Source organism: Chinchilla lanigera, unplaced genomic scaffold (genome assembly GCF_000276665.1).
Source record: "Chinchilla lanigera isolate Chin_1 unplaced genomic scaffold, ChiLan1.0 scaffold00001, whole genome shotgun sequence".
NCBI lineage: Eukaryota > Metazoa > Chordata > Mammalia > Rodentia > Chinchillidae > Chinchilla > Chinchilla lanigera.
In genome coordinates, this window is record NW_004955402.1 from 19,478,052 (window position 1) to 19,501,328 (window position 23,277).

At 42.0% G+C, this 23,277-nt stretch overlaps 1 protein-coding gene across 1 annotated transcript in view; it reads right to left on the reverse strand.

Annotated features, from left to right (window-relative positions):
* Garem (GRB2 associated, regulator of MAPK1) overlaps positions 1–23,277 on the reverse strand; it is a gene marked incomplete at its 5' end in the record, with an annotated part of 194,003 nt that overhangs the window by 8,400 nt on the left and 162,326 nt on the right. Inside the window, 1 exon segment of the mRNA XM_005372754.2 lies at positions 11,180–12,352. Within this exon segment, the coding sequence (XP_005372811.1) occupies positions 11,180–12,352 (1,173 nt within the window).

Genomic DNA, 23,277 nt, shown 5'->3' on the forward strand with positions numbered 1-23,277 from the left:
TTACAGCTCTGCCACCACCTTTACAACCGGGTGGTCTCGGAGGACTTCCTACTGGTTTCCCACCGGGTGCAGGGGGTGGGCGGGGAACAGAAGCATCTGTGGGGCCAGGACATGGTGAGGAGGCAGCTATGGCTGAGTGGGGCTGTTTATGGTTAAACTTCCAAACAGAACTTCAGACACAGGCCTTTTGGAGGTGGCCACACAGTTCCTGAAAGGAGTTTGGGTGTAATTTTGAGTTCAAAGTGAAGCAAGTAGGCTTACTTGAAACTCATTTTGGAAAAACAGTACTTTAAAAAAAGACACCTTTTAATGGGGTCCCATCTATGACAAGAATTTCCGGGGTTGTTCTGGTGCAGGCATGAAACGAGCGGCTTATGTTTTTCCAAGAGGTGAGAAGGGAGGCTCTCAGAGGGTGAGCATGGGGGGACGGCCCACAAACACACCAGGCTTCGGTGCTCTGTACTTGGTGCGGCAGACGTGGTTGTTCCAGTGAAGTCATATTTCACACTGTTTTATGGGTAGAATTATGTGCGTTGGTGGGACATACACATTTTGGGATTCAGACATTAGAAACAGTGAGGGTTTACTGTACCATTTTACCTCCTGTCTCTTATACCCTTAGAACAGAAATAATTCTATTTTTCTTTGCTCCTTGATTTGGTTCAACATAGGACATTGAGATCCAAGAGGAAAGCAGCTCTCCTGCAAATGAATTTTATCTGATAATAAAAGGCAATTTACAAGACTGAATGGCCAATCATCCTATTTCCAGTTTTCTCTCATATTCAATTTCACTTTTAAGTGCTACATTTTCAGCACATTCCTACTAAAAGCCTCAGCATGTGGCTTTCATCATGTTACTTTCCATCTCCACGGCCCCCTGCGAGCGCTGGACCAGGGCCAGCCTTGTCCGCCGTTGACCGAGGCCCTCCGCAGTCTGGCTCTGGCCTGTCTTCTAGCTGTTTCTCCCCCTGCTCCTCCATAAGAACATCAGCCCTAAGTGGCATGGTCAGGGTCACCTCCACATACCGCGTGTCCTCCTGCCTCTTTCTCTGCTTCAGTTTCTGAGCCCACCCACCACAGGCCCATTCCCACCGCCCAGCCTCAGCACGCCATGCTGCCGGGCACCATCGCTGCGGCTACCAGGGCGGGTGCTTGCTCTGAACTTCTGAAATGCTGTTACCTTTGCTCACTCCCCAGGCATATTTATTAGCCGAGGGCCTGACATGGTAGGGACTTCTCGCTGTTCTGAGAATGGCAGAGTTTTGGGATCTGCACCTATGGCACAAGCGTGTCATATAGAATGTCAGACAGCAGTTAAGAGATTCACTTGTTCTCCAAAATATATAATGAAAATATTTTTAAACATACACCATGTAGTATCACTTGATGTTGACAAATGGTCTGGACCGGGGGTTGATTTCTGTGACACCTGCGTTCACTGACAACCTTAGAAACAAAAAGAGCCAGCCGACCTGGCCCACAGATCATCGCCAAGTCCATCCCCACCACCACAGTTTGGTACAGCACTACAGTGACAATGACCATGACAGTATTCTTCAACTAGAAAAGTGGCTTTAACTGTCAGCATCTCAGAGAGTAATTACTGTGCCAAAATGATGACTTAATGGACTGCTTTTTTTTTGTTGTTGTTGTTTTTGTTTTTTTTTCTGGTACCAGGAATCGAACTCACGACCTTGTGCTTGCCAGGCAGGTGCTGTGCCGCTGAGCTAAATCCCCAGCCCCTTAATGGACTGTTTTGTGCCTGGTGGACTAGAATGTCAAGTGGTAATGCCTGGAGGGGGAAGGACCTGCATTTTCAGGAGTAACCCTTGAACACCAGTGCTACGCGTGGGGCTGGCATTCTGCGTTGCGGTGGGTGTTGCCATTCATGAGATTGTGGGTGACCTTTGCCCGTCTGCAGGCACTATTTGGCTATGAGTAGCCTGGGTGTTCACTGCAGAGGTCCTGGCGTCAAAGTTCTGTCCAAGACAGGGCAAAGGAACACAAGCCAGATCCAGGAGGCAGCAGGGAGGCTGACTCACAGCTGTACACAGAACCTTGCTTCCTGAGCCATTCCCTGGTCTAAAGCTTTTCTCTGTTGCTGTTATACCTCTAACACACGTTCACCCTTGCTCACTCACAGAAGTCTTTTCCTCTTCTAAAATGTCCATGACTTAATTCCTGACAAACGTATGACACCACTACCCTGGTCTGGATAACATTCTCCTTCGTATTCACATAAAAGGTTATTAACTTAGAGCTAAATATCAACCTGTAGCCACTGTATTATTCCAAATGTAGGAAAGTGTTAAGTGCACTAACAGAAGGGTGTGCAAGAGCTTGTGGAGGCCCCATGGGTTCACTCAAGGAAGCAGGGGAGGAATGAATACACAGGAAACTTTACTGAGAATCCTGACAAAGGTGGGTTATGTAAAAGGTACCGAGGACATGAACAGACAATGGTGCTGGGGTCTGCAAGCTTCGATAATGAGACAAATGCTGATAGCATTCAGCACGCGGAAACTCAGCGCAAGGATTGGGAGGAATGAAGGAGTTCAGTTTTCCAGATACTGTTGGAGCCTGACTTTGTGCCAGGAGGCAGGATCTGGAGTGATGGCAGCACTGAGATCCCAAGGAGAAGTGAAGAAAGTGAGCCTCCAAGGGAGGGCAGAAGAAGAGAAAAAGCAAATGAACGCATGGTACCGCTCACGGAGCAGGGCCATGACCAGACGGAGTAAGGGAGCCAAAGGAGGACTGCAGAACTGGAGTATGAAGATGGAGCCATGTCAGTACTCTACGGAAAGGCTGCAAGAGTTACTCTGCAGTCAACAGGCAGCGGGTCACTGGTAAGCTCAGCAAAGAAGCCTTGAGGCCCAGGTGGGGAGTAGACGGCAGATTCCAGAGCTAAAGCTACAAAGGGAGGTGTGAGCTAAAGCCACTCTGGAAGGCAGATCGTGCTTTTCTGGAATTGGCTAGCAAAGAAGGGATGGAAGCAGTTGTTAGCAAGGATGGTGCATGGATTGAAAGAAGCTTGCTTACTCAAAAACTTATTTTTTAAATTGGAATAAGCTTGAAAAGTGTGCTTGAGTGTGTACACGCATGCACATAACCTGGGGGTACAGTCACGGCATTCCTGGGACCCTGTGCTCAACTTCGCCTCAGGCGACGGATGGGAGAACACGAGTTTTCCCACTGAGTTCTGCCTTTGTCATGATGTCACTGGCCATGGAAAGCTAGAAAAATAATTAACAGCAGCTTTTCCTCCAACAGCTAAAGTGAAGATGCGGCGGACCCAAGAGAACTGGCAACTGTGGAGAGCTTCAGGTTTCTAAGCAAAGATGATCAGTAAGAGGTTAAACCCAACTCTAACTCTTGGTTAAAATCAACATAGCATGGAATGGGTCATTCAGAAGGCTGCGCAGAAAGCTTAGTTGGATTTCCTGCCTCTGAACGGGCATTTACTCTTCCCTTCCCCCTTCTTCTCCCATCAGATGTGTTTAGTGGGGAGGAGCCAGGGCAAATGGCAAAGGACGAATAATCTGTGAAAAATGGAAAAGGTCTTTTTCCCCTACATTGCCACAAGTTAAAAATAATGCGTAAGAGTTTTTCTTCTTTGCAGTAACCCAGGATCTCATGCACGTGAAACAAACGTTCTATGGAGCTCCACCTGCAGCCCGCCCATTCATTCATTCACTCATTCATGCATGAGACAAGGTCTTGCTAAGTTACAGGAGCTGGCCTTGAACTTTTGATCTTTTTGCCTCGGTCTCCCAAGCAGTTGGCATTACAGGTGTGTGCCACCACACCCAGGGAGAATTGTGGCACTAACCACATTACTCTGTGACTGGAAAATAGGTTAGGAAACATAGATGTTTGTAGGACAAAATTCAAACACTCCTACCTGGAATATTTATACATTTTATCTACACACTCATTTGTTACATATCTTTGACATTTCTGGACATTAAAAGAATATGAAAATGAAGTGTTTGTGAAACAGTATAGTGTAAATGGGTTTTGGGGGTATGACAACATTTCTTAGAAAGCTTACATTTCCTGGTATTCAGGAACTCCTTATTTCTCTTATAGGAAAGAAACAATTTTATACCCTTCCGTACCTGACCAATGAGACCGTTTAAGAAGAGTAAACAGAACACTTCACTGTGACACACTCTTTGCCCAAAAGTCTTCAGATATCCTTTTGGGCAGAGAAGGCAATTTTATAGCAGTCCTCGCTCAACTCTTATCTAGAAGACAACGGACCAGGAGGCACCTGCTGACCGGGTCACGTACTTCCTGATGGTTTAGTCTAAATGAAATCCGCTGCACACACTGGCAGGACAGTATCCCCTGCTTGGAACGAGGAGCAGTCACTAGAAAGATTTTGGAATACTAGAGTGGGGTATGGGTCATTCTGTTTCCTTACTGACAGTGATTGAGAAAACCTCTATCCTGTAGGTGAGCTCGAGTTAAAACTGGACTCACGGTTATGCGATGAGCTTTCTTTTCTAAAAAGCCAAATGCATGATGCTGTTGGCCATGCAAAGAAAGCAGTTTTGTAATCATGCTTCCTTGAACTTTGTAACTTTGTCTTCACGGCATGCTCTCTGCCCTGTATTTTACATTTCTTCCCACACTCCCACTCCCAGATAACAAAATCGTTACAGCCTTAAGAAATCTTATTTATAAAGAGGCTTTTATACAAAGAGTTCACAACCCTGTGGCATAGCCCTCACTGGATATTTTCAGACAGAAAGTTAAGAGTTTTATAATAAAAAAGTGTCAATAAACAAACTGTTTGAAAATTATTTACATAAGAGCAAGTGTGATTTATAATCAAAGTTCTGATTGTTAAAAGCGTGAGTTTTTTTTTGTTTTGTTTTGTTGCAGTTTTAAACACTGATAGTAAGGACCTAAGATAGACCTTTCTCTGAAAGGCTTCCAATATTCCAGCCTCAGGCAAGGGAGACTGGGGGAGGGAGAAGGGCAAACGGCCCTGAAAAGAAGTACTTGTTCCAATCTTGGATGCTACCATGGGCTCAGGAGGGAAGATATGCCATGGGGCCCAGAATAAAGACCTTCCCTAGTAAGGAATGTAACACATGATAGTATATAGCCGTCCTAGTAATAGGATTTTATGCAAATGGTACCTCAGAGTGCAGATCTGAAACAAGACTTCCCCAACAGATTACAATTATCTTTCTTAACATTCTAGTCATTCAGATTTCCAATGGACATAGAAGAAAACAAGTCTTGGCTAAGAAGGCTTCATTTATAAAAACAGCCTACATGATACGGAAGGCAATTAGTTTTAGAGTTACCAAAACACAGTAATAATTCAGTGAACAAATGGGAAGGTAGGTATGGCTTGTTTACAGCATACTTCTCCAAAGTTGCAATTAAAATTAATCAAATGTCAAATGTCCTAAGAGACCTCATTAATTAGTGGACTCTTGAGTGAATGCTTTTTGTACAGCACTTATTTTGAGAAGTGGATAATTGCTTCCATACTTTCTTACTGTATGTGATGCTAAGGAGAGAACCGAGAGTCTCACACGTTAGTCAAGCACTCTACCACCGAGCCACATCCCAGGCTCTACTTCCCTAGTAATAGTTTCAGTACCTGAACTCGAATGTTAATACATTAGATTTATTTAAGAAAGCCTGCCCCGTAATGCATTTTCTACTATTAATATTTGATAGAGGGAGAAAAGCCCAAAGACAATATAAAATAAAAAATCAGAACAGAATCAATTTTCACAGCCACTTCCCTCAGTTAAAAAACAAACATTTTCACAGACTTTTCTTAATTTGGGCGGTCATGTGAAGCCCTAAGTCTCCTGGGTGGACACATTCAGGGTTATAAGATCTATAGCCCCATGGCCTGGCCTCCTGATCTCTCAGGGATGGAGACATCTATTTCTATGAAAGCACCTTCTCAGCTTTAATACTGCTGCACAGTTTTGCCTGGGAAAAGTTAGAATCTTGGTGACGCCTCAGAGCCGTGGGCACTGTTCACAGTCACCCTCCAGTTCTTCAAACCCCGTCACTCCTCTTTCACACTGGGTGATCGCAGAGTTGTGACCCCTCCACAGGAAGGTAACCGTAACATGACATCTACCCCAGTGAGACATTTTAGAAGTTTGCTTCCCACAATGTTCCATTTTAAAAATTAATTATGTTTTTGAGCTTTGGTAAATGGGGAGACAAGGAGGGGTTAAAGGGAGGGCAGGGGAATTGGAAAAAAAAGAATCAAGTTGTATCGTGTACAGGCACAAAATTTCTATGGTGAATGTGATCATTATGTATATCTAAAATATACCAGTAAAATCTGATTGAAGAAAAATTTGATAAAGTATTTTTAGAAGTTACGTTTTTGTAAAATCTAGCCAACACGAAAGGATCACACATGGTGTGGCACGTGTGGGGATGTGAGGACTCGTGGCCCCTGTCCAGGGCCAGCACTGCCTTGGCTGATCTGCTGTGGAGATGGACACGTCCTCCTCCCACAAGCCTCCTGACTCCCAGAGGACATATGACTTCCTCCCTCCATCCCTTAGTCAAGGAAGCAGTGTGGGAAAAAAAACCCTCTAAAAATTACTCTCTGGCTCTACGTTGGAGCCCATCTTATATTAAATTACTGCTACTCTTTATTTTGAATGCTTACCAAGGGGCAGGGAAAAGTGCCAAGTACTTTGTATAATACAATAATGCAGTGAAGAATTATTATCCCCACAGGAACTGACTCAGGGAAGCTAAATATTGTGCTCAAGATATGAAGCCACTAAGTGGTAGGGTGAGGAGTCTAACCTAGGTGTGGCTCTCTGAGGCGAAGCTACTACGCCTCCCTGAAGATCATCTGGTCGTGTGGCAGGCCTCTTCTCTCTCGATGCAGTTCCACTGAGAGGGGATGGAGATTCCCAGGATGCTTGCCATCTTCTTCCATTTTCCCAGCAACTGTTCAGCCTGTCTGAGGCAGATTCAGACACCTCAGCTTAGAGCTGAATCAGTGTTTCCAAGCCTCTACTGGACTAGGCCCAGGGAATCTGGCATCAAATTTATGTCTTAAGTCTTATTTTTCTCAAACACCAAAAAGCACTGTGCTTCATTAAAGGGACTTTATTTAGGATGGACTTCAGCCTCATCATGGTGAATACACGCTACCGATTCACGTACAGCTCGGTTCCTGTTTCTCATAAGCTGGGGGGCGGTATCCTTGTCTAACTCAAAGCTTAGCAAATTCATCAGGACTGTAGTACAGTGGGTCACCAACCTCAGGGATGACTGCCACGCCACCAACCAAAGCTGAAAGCACTTCTGCCTACTACTGGAGACAGATGGAAGACACTGCTCCTTGAGGTTTGGGTCCCCAGGGAGGATACCATTGCCCAAATAGCTTTAGAAGAATTGTGACCTAGAGTTTCGATAACCACTTATAATTTACTGTATAAACCAGAGCAATCTGGGAGTCACTTTATTTACAGAATTTCATGCAATATAAAGTGTTTCCCTCATTGCACTCTAAAATCACATTATCCTAAGGGAGACAGCTCTTGAAGACTGTCAGCTGTAGGGTGTTATCTGGGTAAATATTGTAGACATATCAGCCAATACTCAGATACTGAGATGGCGAACAGACACCCACAATGTTAGGAAATGGAGCGCATATTTAGAATAAGTACCTGAATTGATAAACATAACCCTCTTAAGAGGGACTGTCGGGTTATCCTGGTCTGCGGCCCCTCGCACAATCTTAAAGTGACAATGCCAGGCTCAGTGAGCCGGGCACGCTCCTCAGTTTGGGCTCCACTGCCAACAGCAGCTGTGTCCTTTCCACCTCTGGAAACAGCAACAGTTTACTTTCTCCTGAGACATTCCCACTAGGAAGGGAATAGGTTCTCATACTCCGAAGAGGTGAGTGACAGTGCTTTGTTTAAAAAAGTATATTAAGCAACCTTTATAAACAGTCCCGTTAAATGCAAGGTATAGGAACAAAGTGGGCAGACTCCAGCCCTCTGTTGCTGAGGACTCTGTTGGCCCCACAGCCCCGGCTCCCCAAGTTGGGGCAGGAACATGCTCCCGTGCCATCTCGATGCTGTCGGGGACACAGCATAATACCAGAAACAGCACAGATCATTGTCGGAGGGGTGAGATTTACTCTCACTTTCATGGAAAGAAACAAAGATCATCAAAGTCTGCTGGAGAGAGGGCATGAACATGTCACAGCCTAGGACAAAGCAGCTGAAAGCAAAGCATGAAAGAATTCGAAGAAAAGGAAGAGGCCAACGCGCACCGCACTGCGGCGGCTGCACCTCCAGCCTCCATGTGGCGGGGTGAGGGGACGGTTCCTTTGCCCTTGCGCCAGCTTTGTGCCCCCGACTGTGAAAGGCACCTTCTCTTTGATGCTTCCATTGCGCCAGCACCTCGGATTCGTAAGGACCTCCTGAGAGCGGTCATCCTCCCATAACGTCCCGCTGGCTTCACCAGACAGCTCACCACCGCCTTTCCTACCCGGTGGGCTGGCTGTCCGACATGCGGCCTGCCTCTCACAGCACTCCCTCCACTCTGACCGTCAAGGTGGGACTTTTATTGAGTTCTGTGGAAGGACTTTAATTTGTGCCCCATTAAAGTTCTCTTGTGAAAATTACAAACCAAAGCCACATTTAACAATTATGACATTCTCTGGATCCCGCATGCATCCCCAAAATGGAAATTTCATTTCATGCTCACAGAAACAGTGAGAAACGGCTTCATTTAAAATGCCTAAAATTTTCTTTAAAAGTAAATTAAATGATTTTAGGTGTTCATAAAAAATCTTTATGTTTATAGCATTTTATAAACACTGGGTATATTCTGAAAAGATTCGCTTACATCATAAGAAATTACAGCTTAGACTGAAGGCCAAAAATCGTTTCTTTTTCTAAGAGATTTGCTTTTAGTTTCAAATTGAACTCTAGTGTTTTTCTTTTAGTATCAAGGTCAAGATCAGACTTCTTAATATTTATGTTCTTACTCATCTATCATCAGCCACAGAAAAAACAAGTGATGCTGGCTTCCTACCTCTAGGCGTGGCTGCATAAGTGACCCCGGTGTGGCCACTATGGGTAAGTACATCGGTCAGTCAGCACACGAGACCCACAGCGGGCTAGGCAGGAGCAGAATCCAACACAAAAAGCACATGCAGTCACGTTCCCAAAACAGATCAAAGCCTCAACCTTCAAGCAACATCAGGTGAGATGAGTTCTGATGTCACGATGGTGCTAGGAGGGCTGTCCGCTTATTTTTTTACCTGTCTTTTAGGAACATCTTTGGAGAACCTCTGCCATGAACATAAGGACCAGGGACTTTGATTCCACCACAAACTCCCCAAATACTCCAAGACCTTATCAAATACAGGGATCTCTGCTCTTGTGCCTGGAAGGTCCCTGGAAGGTCCTGTAAGGAGCATGGAAAGCCCAGAACTATTGTCTCAGGAAGCCAGAGGGGGATCCTCTGTCAGGAAAGCCATGCAAGGAGGGCTCTTCCAGGACAGCTGAGCAGGGGCCCAACATTGTAAGCTGTCCACCCACTGGCTCCGGCCTTTCCGCCCCTGCTGCCCTGCACGCACCTCTCCAGTCCTACCAGCTGGCCCAGCAGAAGGACCGTGGTTTCCGGCGGTGCTCATGTGACCCCAACCTCTGCACTTCTGCTTCTGCTTTACCTGGAATGGTCTTCTAATTCACCTGTATTCTCTAAGCTCATTTAGAATGTGCTAATCTCTACGAAGGCTTCTGTGTTCATTCCTAACCAGAAGTTTCTGTGTCCTTCGAATTCCCACACACATTGTATCTCTCTTATTATTGCTCTTTCTTTCTCTCTCCTTTTCTTCCTTTTTCTCTTTCTTCCTTCCTCCCTCCATTTTCTTTTTTTCTTTGTATGAGGGACTGAACCTAGTGCATCATGCTTGCCAGGTAGGAGCTCAACTGTTAGCCAATGTTTTTTGAGACAGGGTCTTGCTAAGTTGCCCAGGATGGCCTCAGACTTGCAATCTTCCTGTTTCAGGCTCCTGTGTGGCTGGAATTTCAGGTGTGTGCCATTGCTCCTGGCTGCTTACCATCTTTTAACCTTGATAGCCATCTCTTTTCATCTCTAACTTTTCCCCTGAAAGCTACTGGGCCGAGAATCCAGGTCCTGCTGATCGTTTTTTTTTCTAGCACTAGTCCAGGTTTTGAAACTATGTTTTGCATAGCCCCAGTGTTCCTGAGAGGTGTCCTGAAATGAGTGGTTGGAAAAAGAGAGTGGGCCGGAGACCCACCTGCTGGGAGACCACCCTGCTGCAACCCGGGCTCTGGTCAGGTGGGCTTTGATTTTACTTCTAATATATTGTGACTCACGTAAGAGTTTTTAAAAAGGGTTTTGGCAGAGATAGAAAAGGGAAACTACTGTAATAGAAATTGTCAAATACATGAACAGAATTACATCTAGTGCCTCTGAAGCTTTCTGCCTTCGGATATAATGAAACGTAATGATCCAAAATGAGCAGCAAAGGTTCAGTGTGGCCGCCAATCAAAGAACACTGGAAAGACAGAGGTCTGTACTGACCTTTTCTGAGTGCCAGGACGGAAGCCAGAGGCCAGCACTCGCTCCACCACTGCTCTAGCACCCCAGGCGCTGTACTGCCTGCTTTACACTCAACTTTGATAGAAGCCTGTCAAGCCCTGACTGTCATGTTTAGAACCCCCGGCACCTGGTTCTGGGGTGTGCGTGTATTTACCTAAGTGCCCTGCCGTGCTTCCTCAGGGATACAGGACAGAGTTACAAGTGATGCCTCCTGGTCCCTCTGCTAGCCCCCCCGCCCCCATTTGTATCTGTTTCTGACTGGAGGAATCATCTAACTATCATCTGTGTTTCACTCTAAATAAGCCTGTTCACTCTGATAATCTCCAGTCAGAAAGTTTTCTTTTCTATAAGAAAAAACATTTTTTTTTTTGAGACAGGGTCTCACTATGTAGTTCAGGCTAGCTTTGAACTCACTATATAGCCCCAGCTGGCCTTGAACTCTCTCCGCTATCCTCCTGCCTCAGCCTTCTGAGTGCTGGGATTACAGGTGTGTATGGTGTCTACAGGAAAACTGATGAGCAGATGACAAGCAGAGACAGAAAGGTTGGGACACCATTCAAACATGGAAGCGACTTACGGCTTCAGATTTGGGAGGCACTGGAGGCGGAGGTAGGGCAATTTCTGAAGACTTCATCATGGCTCCCGGAGTCCCAGGGATGGGAAGAGGAGAAGTTGCACATTTGGAGCGGACAGAGCCTCTCAACGGGTCGCATCTGCTCTTCTCACTCAGCGAGCGTGTGAGGGGCTGGCGGCTGGGCTTGCCTTCCTCCAGCCACAGCTCCTCGTAGGGAAGCTCGGCCCTCCCTGGGCCGCCTCCAGACTCTTCCCCGGCTTCTGGGAAAAGGTAGTCGCTCCCACTGTCCCCGGAGTCCTGATAGGGCAGGATGTCATGAGGAAAAGGAGACCACTCTCCCCCTAGGTCCCTGCAGCCGTGGAGGTTCACCTCGCTGTTACCATGGAGATTGTTGCCATACACACAGACAGAAAGCCTGTGGAAGGACTGGGTGAGCTCGTCGCGGGCGTAGCTGAGGGAATTGGGCACATGGTTGTGGCCAGAGCACCGGCCCTTCTTGGGGCTTTTGCAGTCCTCATTCCAGTCCGTTTTCACATCACGAACAGCCCGGGAATACTCATCGATGTCAAACTGTTCCTGGCAGATACCCAGCCAGTGATGGACCAGGGTTTCAGGCCACACCTCTCCCTTGACCAGGTGTTCCGGGAGGCTGAACTTGGGGACTGTCAAGTGCAAAGGGAAGTGCATGGGGAGGATCTTGTTGTTGCGCAGCACACAGCAGACCACCACTGTCTTCGTCTGGATGTTCACGAACTTGTAGCGGTGCCCCTCTCGGATGAAGTGGAGGTCATACGGGTTTCTGGGCGGCGGGCTCGGCACGGTCACGTTCACAGGGAGCCTGGTTTTCTCCACAATGTTGCGGATGGTGTGCTCGCCCTCCTGCATCTGCAGCTCCAGGGGACTCCGGGTGCTGAATCTGCCCTTGCACTGGAATGGGAGGCTGATGCTTTCGTTGGTCCTGTGATTCATGCAGATGAGGCATGGCATCTTGCCTTTTCCCAGCTTGCCGATCGAATTGAGTTTCCCGATCTTTTTGAAGATTGTGTTGAGGCGGGACTTCTCCTTGAAAGTCTTTGCGTACAGTATTTCTGCCTGCCCCATCAGGGTGAGCTCATCCCCGGTACACAGGGTTATGTTGTAAACCTCAGTGTCTTCATTGCATTCACCAGAAGCAACCTACAAGTGATAAGCCAAATCTCAGGTTAGTTCCCTGTAGTCCATTCCCAGGAATGTCAAAGTTCAGGCTAGGATCCTGCAGTCATCCAGGAATCAGTACAGAACTTTCTATCAGACACGGGAAACTGCTGAGCTTTTTTCAAATGTTAATTTTAGATACTCATTTTCTTTTATAATATGTATTTGGTTAATAACAACCACTTTTTGTCCAGGATAATATCAGGTTAGACTTCTAAAAATACCTTTATCTCTCTTACACATGCAGAATAGCCTATCATTTAAGATAATTACATCGGAACATTAACATTGTCTTTCTTTCTCAGTTGTAAATCATACTTTAATGAGCACCACTGTAAAATTTTATCATTTTTTTTGCTTTAAAAAATTTCCTAGTTTGGGGCTGGGGATTTAGCTCCGTGGCACAGCGCCTGCTTGGCAAGCGCGACGTCATGAGTTCGATTCCCGGTACAGGGGGGGTAAAAAAAAATCCCTAGTTTTATACAATTTGGAATTGAGAAAAAGGATTAAAATTTTTTTATTATACTGAGGATTAAAACTAGAGCCTCACAAATGCTAGAGAAACACTTTACTACGGAGTTACATTCCTTGTCCTTAAATGTTTCATTTCTCCACTTAAGAAATCTTATGCAAACTATCCATGTTCATTGAAAGATTAGAAAATACAAATATAAAATGAAAAAAATCAATATATCTTGAATATACCACCATGTGTAATTTCTATCAAAAATTTTTATGTAAATAGAAAAAAGAAATAGTACTTCTTAATCTTAAAGACACATAAATACATATATAAACAATTGTTAGTTTAGTTTCTAACTATAATTATAGTTTATAATTATAGTCCATTTCTTCCTGCATATAGACCTTATCAATTATCATGCTAATCTAATGTACTCATTTACATGGATGTACCTTAATCTATTCTGAGTAGTTTCTCACTGCCAGACAGGTGGGTTTTTCCAATGTTCAACAATTGTAAGTGGTACTGCCACGAACTTCCTGCCAGCTCAAATATTTCTATAGGCTAAAAGTATTGGAAATAGAACTGCATGGACAAAAGTATGTATTTATTTGAAAGGTATAATACGTAGTCTATTGTATTTCATCAATGTTATACTTATACTTCTATCACTTTATGCAATTATCTGTCTTCCCATAACCATGCTGAATAATTTCATGTTTACTAACATGTAAGGTAAAGCCTACATCCTGAATAAATTTATTCACATTTTAGTCTAAATATCTTTGATTATTCATATATTCCAGTGATTTTTTTTTCTATTTATTTATCTGGTTATTTAGATCTCTTCTTATTGGCTACTTTTTATATGAGGGAAATGTCATTTATACTATATATTTTTCAATTTGTTGCTTGAATTCCTTAAATACTTTCTTTTATTGAAGAGAGCCCGTACTTTCAGAATTTTCCTTTGTGACTTCATGCGTAGGTGCTATGCTTCTAGCAGAGATGATCTAGCACAGCATTCTGAGCTCGGGGTGATTTCACCCCGAAGACAATTGGCAGTGTCCGGAGACATATTTGATGGCCACGACTGGGAGGGCTGCAGCTTGTGTTTCCTGGACAGAGGCCAGGATACTGCTAAATATGCACAACATACAGAGCAGCCAGAGCAGAGATCGTCCAGGCCAAAATTTCATTAGTGCAGAAGCTGAGAAGTGCTGACTAATTATCAATATTTCTTTTTCTTCTTTGATGGTTTCATGTATTAACTATTCACTATTAAGCTTATTTAATGAACTTTCTTTGGTGGTTTAAAGTAGGGATCTAATTTTATTTTTAAAGTTAACTGACTCTCAAACTTCTGAATAGACCCTTTTCCCACTGATCTGAAGAACCCTAATGTGTACTAAATTCATACAATATATACAATTAAATGTTTATACTGTTACCTATATCTACTTTGAGGCCTTTTGTCTAGTGACCTATTTTTTCCATACTTAAATTCCACATCTTTATCATAAATATTCATATCTGGTAACAAAAGCTTACTTGTGTTTATTCTGACAAAGTTTTTTTGGATAACAAGAAACAAGAGTTAAAGTCAAAATCAGATGACACATGGACAGAAAATATTTGCAAAATATATCATGGATAAACAGGTAATGTCCCTAAGGTATAAGAAACTTTAAAAACGAGGACCCAAAAAATGCTTCAGAAAAAATTGGCACAAAATTTGTAAAGCTAATTCATTAAAGATGCACAATGGCTTTCAAACCTATGAAAACATGTTCAGCTTTTCTCAGAGTAAGAAAAATGCGTGGGAGGCTGAGGCAGGAGGATTGATGCAAGTTCGAGGCCACCCTGGGCTATAAAGTGAGTTCAAGGCTAGCCTGAACTACATAGTGAGACCCTGTCTCAAAAAAACAAAAAAACCCAAAAAAAAAACCAAATTAAAATTACTCCGTGATATTGTTTTTCATCTACCACTCTGATTAAAGTTCCAAAGCTTGACCCTGCACTTAGCAGATAACATTGTGGGGTAAGAGGAACTGTCCCGAGCTCATGAGAAAGTGACATGATACAAACCCCGTGGTGAGAACATGGCAGTAACAAACCTGCCAACTACATAGACATTCATCCCTCCATCCAGGAATCCTATTCCTAAGAATTAACCTCCAAGACAACCTGTCAGCAATAGAAAAATACATAAAAACAGGATTATGGATTGAGGCATTATATTATTTGTATTTGCAAAAATACTAGAATTGATCTAAGTGGGCAAACACGGGAGACTGTCTGAATAAACTATGGCACACCCATGTAATGGTACCAGGGAGAAAAAAAAAAAAAGATAATAAGTCCAATAAAGTGATATGAAATGACTTACAGGACATATTAAATGAAAAAAAGCAAAATGAAAAAAAATGCTTCTGTAGTAGTGTGTTTTTGTTTGAATAAAAGGGAAAATTAGTATACGTATTTTATTTTGGTAAAACAAAACACAGGAAAAGGAAACCAGAAGACAGTGCAACTGGTTACTTACAGGAAGTAATCTCTTAAGTAGGTAGAAAGGACAAGGGACAAAGCGAGGCCTCTCTGAGTTCACCTTGTTACACAGCTGTGACTGCTAGGATGAATGTTAATGTGCTACATATTCAGAAATGAAGAAGAATTTAGAAACTGCAGATGGAAATGTGAATCCAACTGCATTTCAAATTTAAAAAAACCACTTTGAGAACAGGCAGAGAGACCATTCAGTACATGTGGCATGCTGGTCCTTGACTGCCAGCTGCCAGTCTAGAAGACTGCCTTTAACCACGTACTGCCGGCGAGGGGGGAAGGCCAGCGAACACTGTGCTCCTTTAGCAAATCTGCTTTTAGGGCTAAGAGTCAACTTTATGCACCGTACAGGACTGAAGGAGGAAATGTGTTGATATTCTGAAAGTTACACACTTTGCTGTGGAGGGAGAGGCAACTATGGAACAGGAAAGGCAGGAAAGAACCCTTGGGTCTGGTTTGGAGCTGGACTGTCAGTATTAGCTTGCAATTCTCAGAAACTACACACACGCGCAGTCCAGCACACACATATCTTAGCTTTTTTCTTTCGAAGCTAAGACTCCCATTGCCCCAAACCATTCCAGCACCCAAACCGTTGCTCACTGAATGAAACTGAGGCATCTTGAAGAAATGAATGATTCCAGCAGCAAGGCACGAGAGGAACAAGAGGAGTTTGGAACATTCTGTTGTGCCAGAAAGTAAAGCGTTTGTGAGGTGAGGAGATGCAGAAAAAGAACACAGAAGCCAGCCTGCATTGGCTCCCACGGGCAAAATCTGGGGAGATTTGAGCATCACAATAAATACACCACAGTGAATTATAACCTACTACGTAAAATAGGCACGCCTACATCTGACAGCAAGAAAGACGAATAAATGAAAAAAAGTGAATGGGGAACAACCAACAAATGTGGTGGGATTAGACAATAAAAGTTTGCAAATATCTTAGTAAGGACTGATTTACAGAGATCATGAATAGATGCTACATTTACAAAAGCTTGATCAGGAGCAAGTTATATAATAATCTCCCAGAATATTTACTAACTTCCAGGGGAAAAAGTAAACTATATACTAAAAAAAGTGGGCAGCTCTTTGACTGGGTGACCAAATTTAATACCATGAAAGAGAGGCACTTACGTCAACACCACGTACCTGAGCGCCCCAGGAGCTCATTTCATTCCCACCCCACCCCACCCCACCCCACCCCACCCCACTCCACTCCATTCCATTCCAGGCAAAATTGTATTTCCAGAATGGAATCATGAGAAGATATCAGACAAACCCAAGCACAAAAACATTCTAATAAACATCTGCTATATATTTATTTTTCTTTTTTGGCAGTATTGGGAATCGAATTCAGGGTCTTTGCACTGAGTTACATCTCCAGCTGTTTAATATTTTAAAAAAGTTTTGAAATACGCTCTCACTAAATTGTTCAGGCTGGACTGAAACTTCTAATCTTTCTGCCTCAGCCTCCCAGAGTGCTGGGATTGCAGGCATGCGCTTGGATAATGTGTATTCTTAACAAAAATGTTCAGGCCACGAAACAGAAGCAAAGGCAAAAGTATTATTTCTGATTAAAGTGAAAGCAAAGAGAAATGAAAAGTAAGTGCAACAAAGTATCCTTCTGGCACAACTGGCAAATCTGAAACAAAGGCTGTAAATACAAGTGGCCTCCACTGTTAACTTTCTTGAATATACTGTGTTTATCTAAGACGATATTTTTATGTAAAGTACACTGATGCCTTAAGGGAGAAAGGGCATAATGTATGTAATTTATCCAGGTGGTTCCAAAAAGGTAAACTACACTATACATATGTACACATCTGTGTAAGTGTGTGTGTACAGGTGGAACATGATCAAATAAATACAGCCACATGGTAACAGTTGGTGAATCTGGCTAAAGTGTTTAGAGAATTTGCATGTTATGCTTGCAGTAATTCTTCAGGACAAAATCAGTTAAAAATAAAAAGTAAAAAGACACTAAAAATTTTAGATATTTAGCCTGGTTAGTTTTCTAGATTAACTTGAGAATAATTTTTGTCTGTGGTTTGCATTGAAAATTTCTTTGAAGTGAATGAAATGTTTACGTTTTGGTAGGAAGTGACATCATTATAATAGTACCTTCAAGTAACCACAAGACAATCCTCATTATTAGTACACACTAACAATGCCTCAATGCTACTGTTCATTCATAACTACTGAATTATGTTTCATTGTTATAAGTCCAGTACCTTACTGTAATAGGTTTTGCGTGGTACAATCTCTTGGTGTTCTTAGAAGATTGTATCTTACACGAATGATGAACGATATATCTTCAACTTTTCAATTTTCATCCTTTCTCTACCATAACAGAATGGTGGTGGTGGTGGCCAAAGTATTTTTATTTCAATTTTTTTTTTTTTTCCTCCGGTACCGGGAACCGAACTCACGACCTTGCGCTTGCCAGGCAGGCGCTTTGCCGCTGAGCTAAATCCCCAGCCCCCTTTCTTTCAAATTTTAAGGTGAATATAATCAGCATTGTAATATAAAACTGTGAGAAATATACTGGTGGGAGAGATTCTTTATCATTATCAATAATGCGTCTTCCAATTCTAGTTTTCTAAAAATTTTTAAGTAGAAAAAGTATTAAAATAATGAAATGTTTCAGTATTTTTAATTTTGATGTGCTTATTTTTATACTTGAATGGCAGATTCCCATATACTGTTCTACAGTTTTATTATGCTATCTTTAGCACTTGTGGGTATCAGGCTTTTGTTGGACATGAGACTGAACTTTTTGTTTTATGCTAATAAAAAGTGTCTGGGTAAAGTGACTGATGATGTTCATACCAGTTATGTGTTTAGAAAACAGGTAGGACAATCTTTGTAAATAACTTTTTTACCCACTATGCTAGGTCATTTGTGTGTAACTTTAATCTCTGGAACAAGCAATTTGTCAACATTAGCACTATAAAAAGCAAAGAGCTTTGTTGTTTCCATGGTGAAGTGAATATCTCTGTAGGAGTTACTGTAAGTACAGAAATGGCACAATATTGTTTTATTTTATTTGTTTCTTTTTGAGACAGGGCTATGCAGTTCAGGATGGCCTTGAGCTCTCTTTGTAACCCAGCCTGGCCTTGAACTTACAATGATCCTGATCCTCCTGCCTCAGCCTCCCGAAGTCTAGGTAGATAAATAAGTATGTGAACCAATTTCAACTTATTATTTGAAACGACTTCGGATTGTCCAAAAAGCTGCCGAGAGAGTTCCTGCATTCCCTTCACCCAGTCTCACCGTCGTACATGACCACGGCACATTTCTCACATTGGCACAGTATTGCTGAGTAGACTATGGGCTTTTTTTGGATTTCACCAGTTTTTCCAACTCATGCCTTTTTTTGCTTCCAGGCGCAGACCAGAATACCATGCTGCAACTTGTCCTATGATCTGTGACCTTTCTGCTTTTGTTTTTCATGACTGTTAAAACCAGCACTTGGCTCAGATGAGGGCTGACTTTCTTACGGGCTCTGTAGCTTCAAAGCTTCAGTTACTATATTTTCATAACTATGGCCCCAGGAAGCAACTGCTATTTAATTTAACTTTTAGTGTATCCCTAAGGCTTTTACTTTCAGGCAGCAAATACATGTAGATCAGAGGGCATCGAATTCCTGCCCACAGCTCAAGTCTAGTCCAACGCCTGATTTTATAAATAAGGTTTCATCAGGACACTGCCGCACCAGTTCATTTACGAACAGTCTATAACTGTTTTTTCCTGATAATGGCAGTGCTGAGTAGTTGGTTGTAACAGTGACTGTTTTGCCTGCGAACTCTGAAATATTTAGTTTCTGTCTTTAACCAGCAACATTTGCCAGCCTTAGGCATACAAGGGTTGGGATGAAGACCATGGTGAATGTTTAAAATAAAAAAATAGTAAAAGACACACTGCAAGAATGATGGGATACATGTGTTTAGAGCGAGGGGGAGGACTTTGGTGGGGGCTAATGACAATATGTCTTTTACTGTGACACAATTTTAAAATTTAAACATTCATGGCATCCTCTGATCACCCCTCACTGATAAAATGTTTATGGCTATTTCTGTCAAACAAAAACATTACAGTGTGTCCTTATCCATGTTATTCAGCAGGTCTGGCACCATGCAACTTCTTGTTCTTTCCCAAAGTCGAAATGATCATGAAAGGAAGAATGCTCTGAACTGACTCAGGACACAGAGGCAGCCATGACAAGGACAACTGACACGGAAGAAGACTTCCAGCACTGCTTCAGAGAGTGGCAAGAACGATGGGATAAGTGTGTTCAGAGTGAGGGGGAGTATTCTGAGGAGGATGAACGGCAACGCGTCTTCTACTGTAATAAATGCTTTTTAAAATTTAAACATTCATTGTATGTTCTTAATCACACATCACAGTGTATGGAAATGATCACAGCCTGTGGAATTTGTCTGGGAAAACACTTTTAGTTAATAACATGCACTGAACTAGAAGCTGGGTCTGAATCCTGATTTACATTAAGTGATCTCAGAACAAAACATTTTGCTTTTCTGAGCCTTGGTTTCCTCACTTGCAAAATACCACCAGGTATTCTGTAGGCTAGATGGCTGTACGACAGCAAGTGTCCACAGTACACGACGTAAGAAAGATGCTCAATAGATGGAAGGCATGACTGCTACTGTTAGTCACTATAAAAATTTTACTTCTTATGTTTGTTTTACGTTGCCTTTCATCTCTCTGTATTTTCATGTTGCTCTCTAAGTTTTTGTCCATTGCTATTTTCAAGTCCACACCGTTATTTCTAAGCATCATCCTTCTCTCTATACTAGAGACCAGCTCAAGTTTTTACTGAATATGTTATCCCAGAATAAAAGTTATTATCTGAATAGAGCCTGAAATATCATTACAGATATATCCCAGAGGAAGTGAACATATGGAAATGATTTAAAATATACCAGTTTAGAATACACTATCCTGCAAGACCTTCAGCTGTATTTCTGTGTGTCCTTTTTATTAAAACTTGGTGAAAACCTTGACGGTTCACCCATTTGGATATATATTGAGACGGGGATGTTGACAGAAGCGATGCTCATGAGATTTGAGAAACAGAAACACACACACACACACACACACACACACACTCACATAGCAACAGGGACCCAACAGTGCTTCCCAAATATGAAGAAATAACACAGCATCTCTAACTCATAATTAATACTGTATTTCCTCATTTACCTGTATGAATATACATTATACAGAATGAAGAAATAATAGGTCTGGTGAAGTACTGCACATCAAATGAACTGAAAGAGAATGTCAGCCAGCTTTTGAGACATGAAGCAGACAGTACATGCACAGATTAAACAGATCAAAGTTACCCTTATTAAATGTCACTATCTGGGCACATTCAGCAGTTTTGCCTACATTTTTGTGTCTGTGTGTACTTAATAATTTCTCCTACTCTCATATATAAAAATGCATAACATATGTGAGTACAATCTGTAATTCTACGCTTCCAACTCTGATGTCATCATTAATGCTAGCAATTAGCCCTGCATAAATGATGAGACGAACATACAGAGTAACTTTGTGGTTACTGACAGTGACAGATGAAGAATCTCCTAAGTAAATGTTCTTCCTTTGGCATTTGAACCAGTCTCCTTAGGTTTCTGCAGATGTGATTTATTTGCATAATTTCTTTCCTTTTTATTTTTTTTTAATAGCAAAAGAAACAATGTGCTCTGTCTAAGTGCTTTGGTATGTGTGCCTGGTTAACATTTCCAGTTTCAATGTTTCCTGAGAGGAAGTAATTCAAAGTGTGTTATCTAAACAACTCTAATAGGGCTAATCCAGGAAATGATCAGAGTTTTACTGCTCATAATTCCCTTGAGTTACTACCTATGATCAAAAATATTTTAAAATACTGAGGTAGAATTTTATATGCATATACATGCACATATGTACACACACATGGACACACTCATGGTGTTAGCAATAGACAGTCTGTTCTCCAATGACCAAATAATGCAACAGAGACTAAAATTCCAACTTTTAAGGAACAATCATAATTGATCTAATTGATACATAGATCAAATAGACATATTTGAGTACTATTATAGCATGCCCTATCAAATTCCACGTTTATAACTCTTCCCATTGGGAAACTGGCAGAAAACAAAGTACTTTAAGAGTAAAGATAAATGTCAATGGTGGGGGAGAGAAAAGGTTAGTTTATAACAGGAAAGGGGAAGGATGACAAACACAATGGCAGTGATTTAACTTGTGAAGGCATGGCAGGCAGCTTGCCAGCTGGTCATTTTTCAGAGAAGGTCTCCAAACCTAGGTGGCAAAAAAAGCACAGAGCTGTCTTCAAATACTAAAATAATTAACCACACAATTGTATTCAATTTATCATCCTGAAGGAATCTTGAAAATAAATGACGTCTGATTCATCCTAAGAAAAACATATAACTTTTAAAAAGTAAAAAATAAAAATTGGCTACGTCTAAAATTCATTTCATGTTCATCTTAAACATTGCTTTGTAGTTGTGACACACATGTAGGCTGCAGTGTCATCTGTAATTTCTGACATCTGGGAACACAGCCAAGAACAAGGCAGTGAACTAAGAGCTCTGAGCGACCTTAAGGAAGGAAGCTGCTGAAGGAAAGGCGGAGTGGCGCTTAACTTGCTGCTGTCTAAGCGACACTGCTGAATGTGACTACTGGAAGTAGAAGCTAAAACTAGGAAGGGGGACTGCTTAGGCAGGTATTGCTACAGACACAAGAGGCAGCAAACAACAACAGAAACTTAAATGAGACCATAAAATATCAAATTATCCGGGGACAGGGTCTCTCCACACACAGGCAAAAGTAATACACACCTTAAGAGGTGCTGAAAAGTCAATGAATTATATATAGAACAGGAGATAAAGGTAAGTTTAAATTCTGCTCAAGACCCTCTTTAAATGGCAGAAAGGTACAATGTGTAATAGGAAATTATAGTTTGGTAAATTAACTGTATTTGGTAAATTAACCTTGTTCTTGGCTGTGTCCAGATGTCAGAAAGGTAAATTATAGTTATTTTGGAAAGAATTGCATTAAAATTCACAGCTAATCTCAAATGATGGCTGTTTAGAATTATTTGTGTTCCAAAATTCTAAAGAAAATGCTGGCAGAAATCATTCATGTCCATTTTGAAAAATCACAGGCCAGGCTGTCTCCGTGACATTATTATAAATTTAAAACACAAGGAAGAGACTTTTTCCTGATTTACCAAGTCTGAAGCTAGTGGTGATATTTTCAGCTTGGAATGGTGGCTATGACTGAATTACATTCTGAAAACAAAACAAAAAATACAACAAAAAAACCCTAAAAAAATGTGATTGCAATACTACTGTTGCCTGTCACTTGAGAGGACAACCACAGGATGAAATAGATGCAAAACAGTGTCCACTAATAAGCTGTTTCCACATTTTACAAGACAAACATGACCAGAAAGATGGTAGGGCATAAACAATTACAAAAGTAGAACCCTAAGCAGCCCCAGATCTCTCCCTTAATGTATTTTCAAGGTTCTGTCTGTGGTTCTGTTAAAATGAATAAAAAAAGCAACATGACATATGTTTAACTTAACTATTTTATCTATGGAAATAAGATACAGTGCAACTGGTTGGAAGAGGGAAAGGTCTTTATTTCCTCAGCACTTTTTCAGACTTTAAAAAGGGTAACTATTATGTTACGATAAAAGGCACAGATGGCCTCAAATCTACCACTTGTGCAAAAACTGGCTGATTTTTTTTTTTTTTTTTTTGGTTTTTCTCTGGTACCGGGAACCGAACTCACGACCTTGCGCTTGCCAGGCAGGCGCTTTTGCCGCTGAGCTAAATCCCCAGCCCCT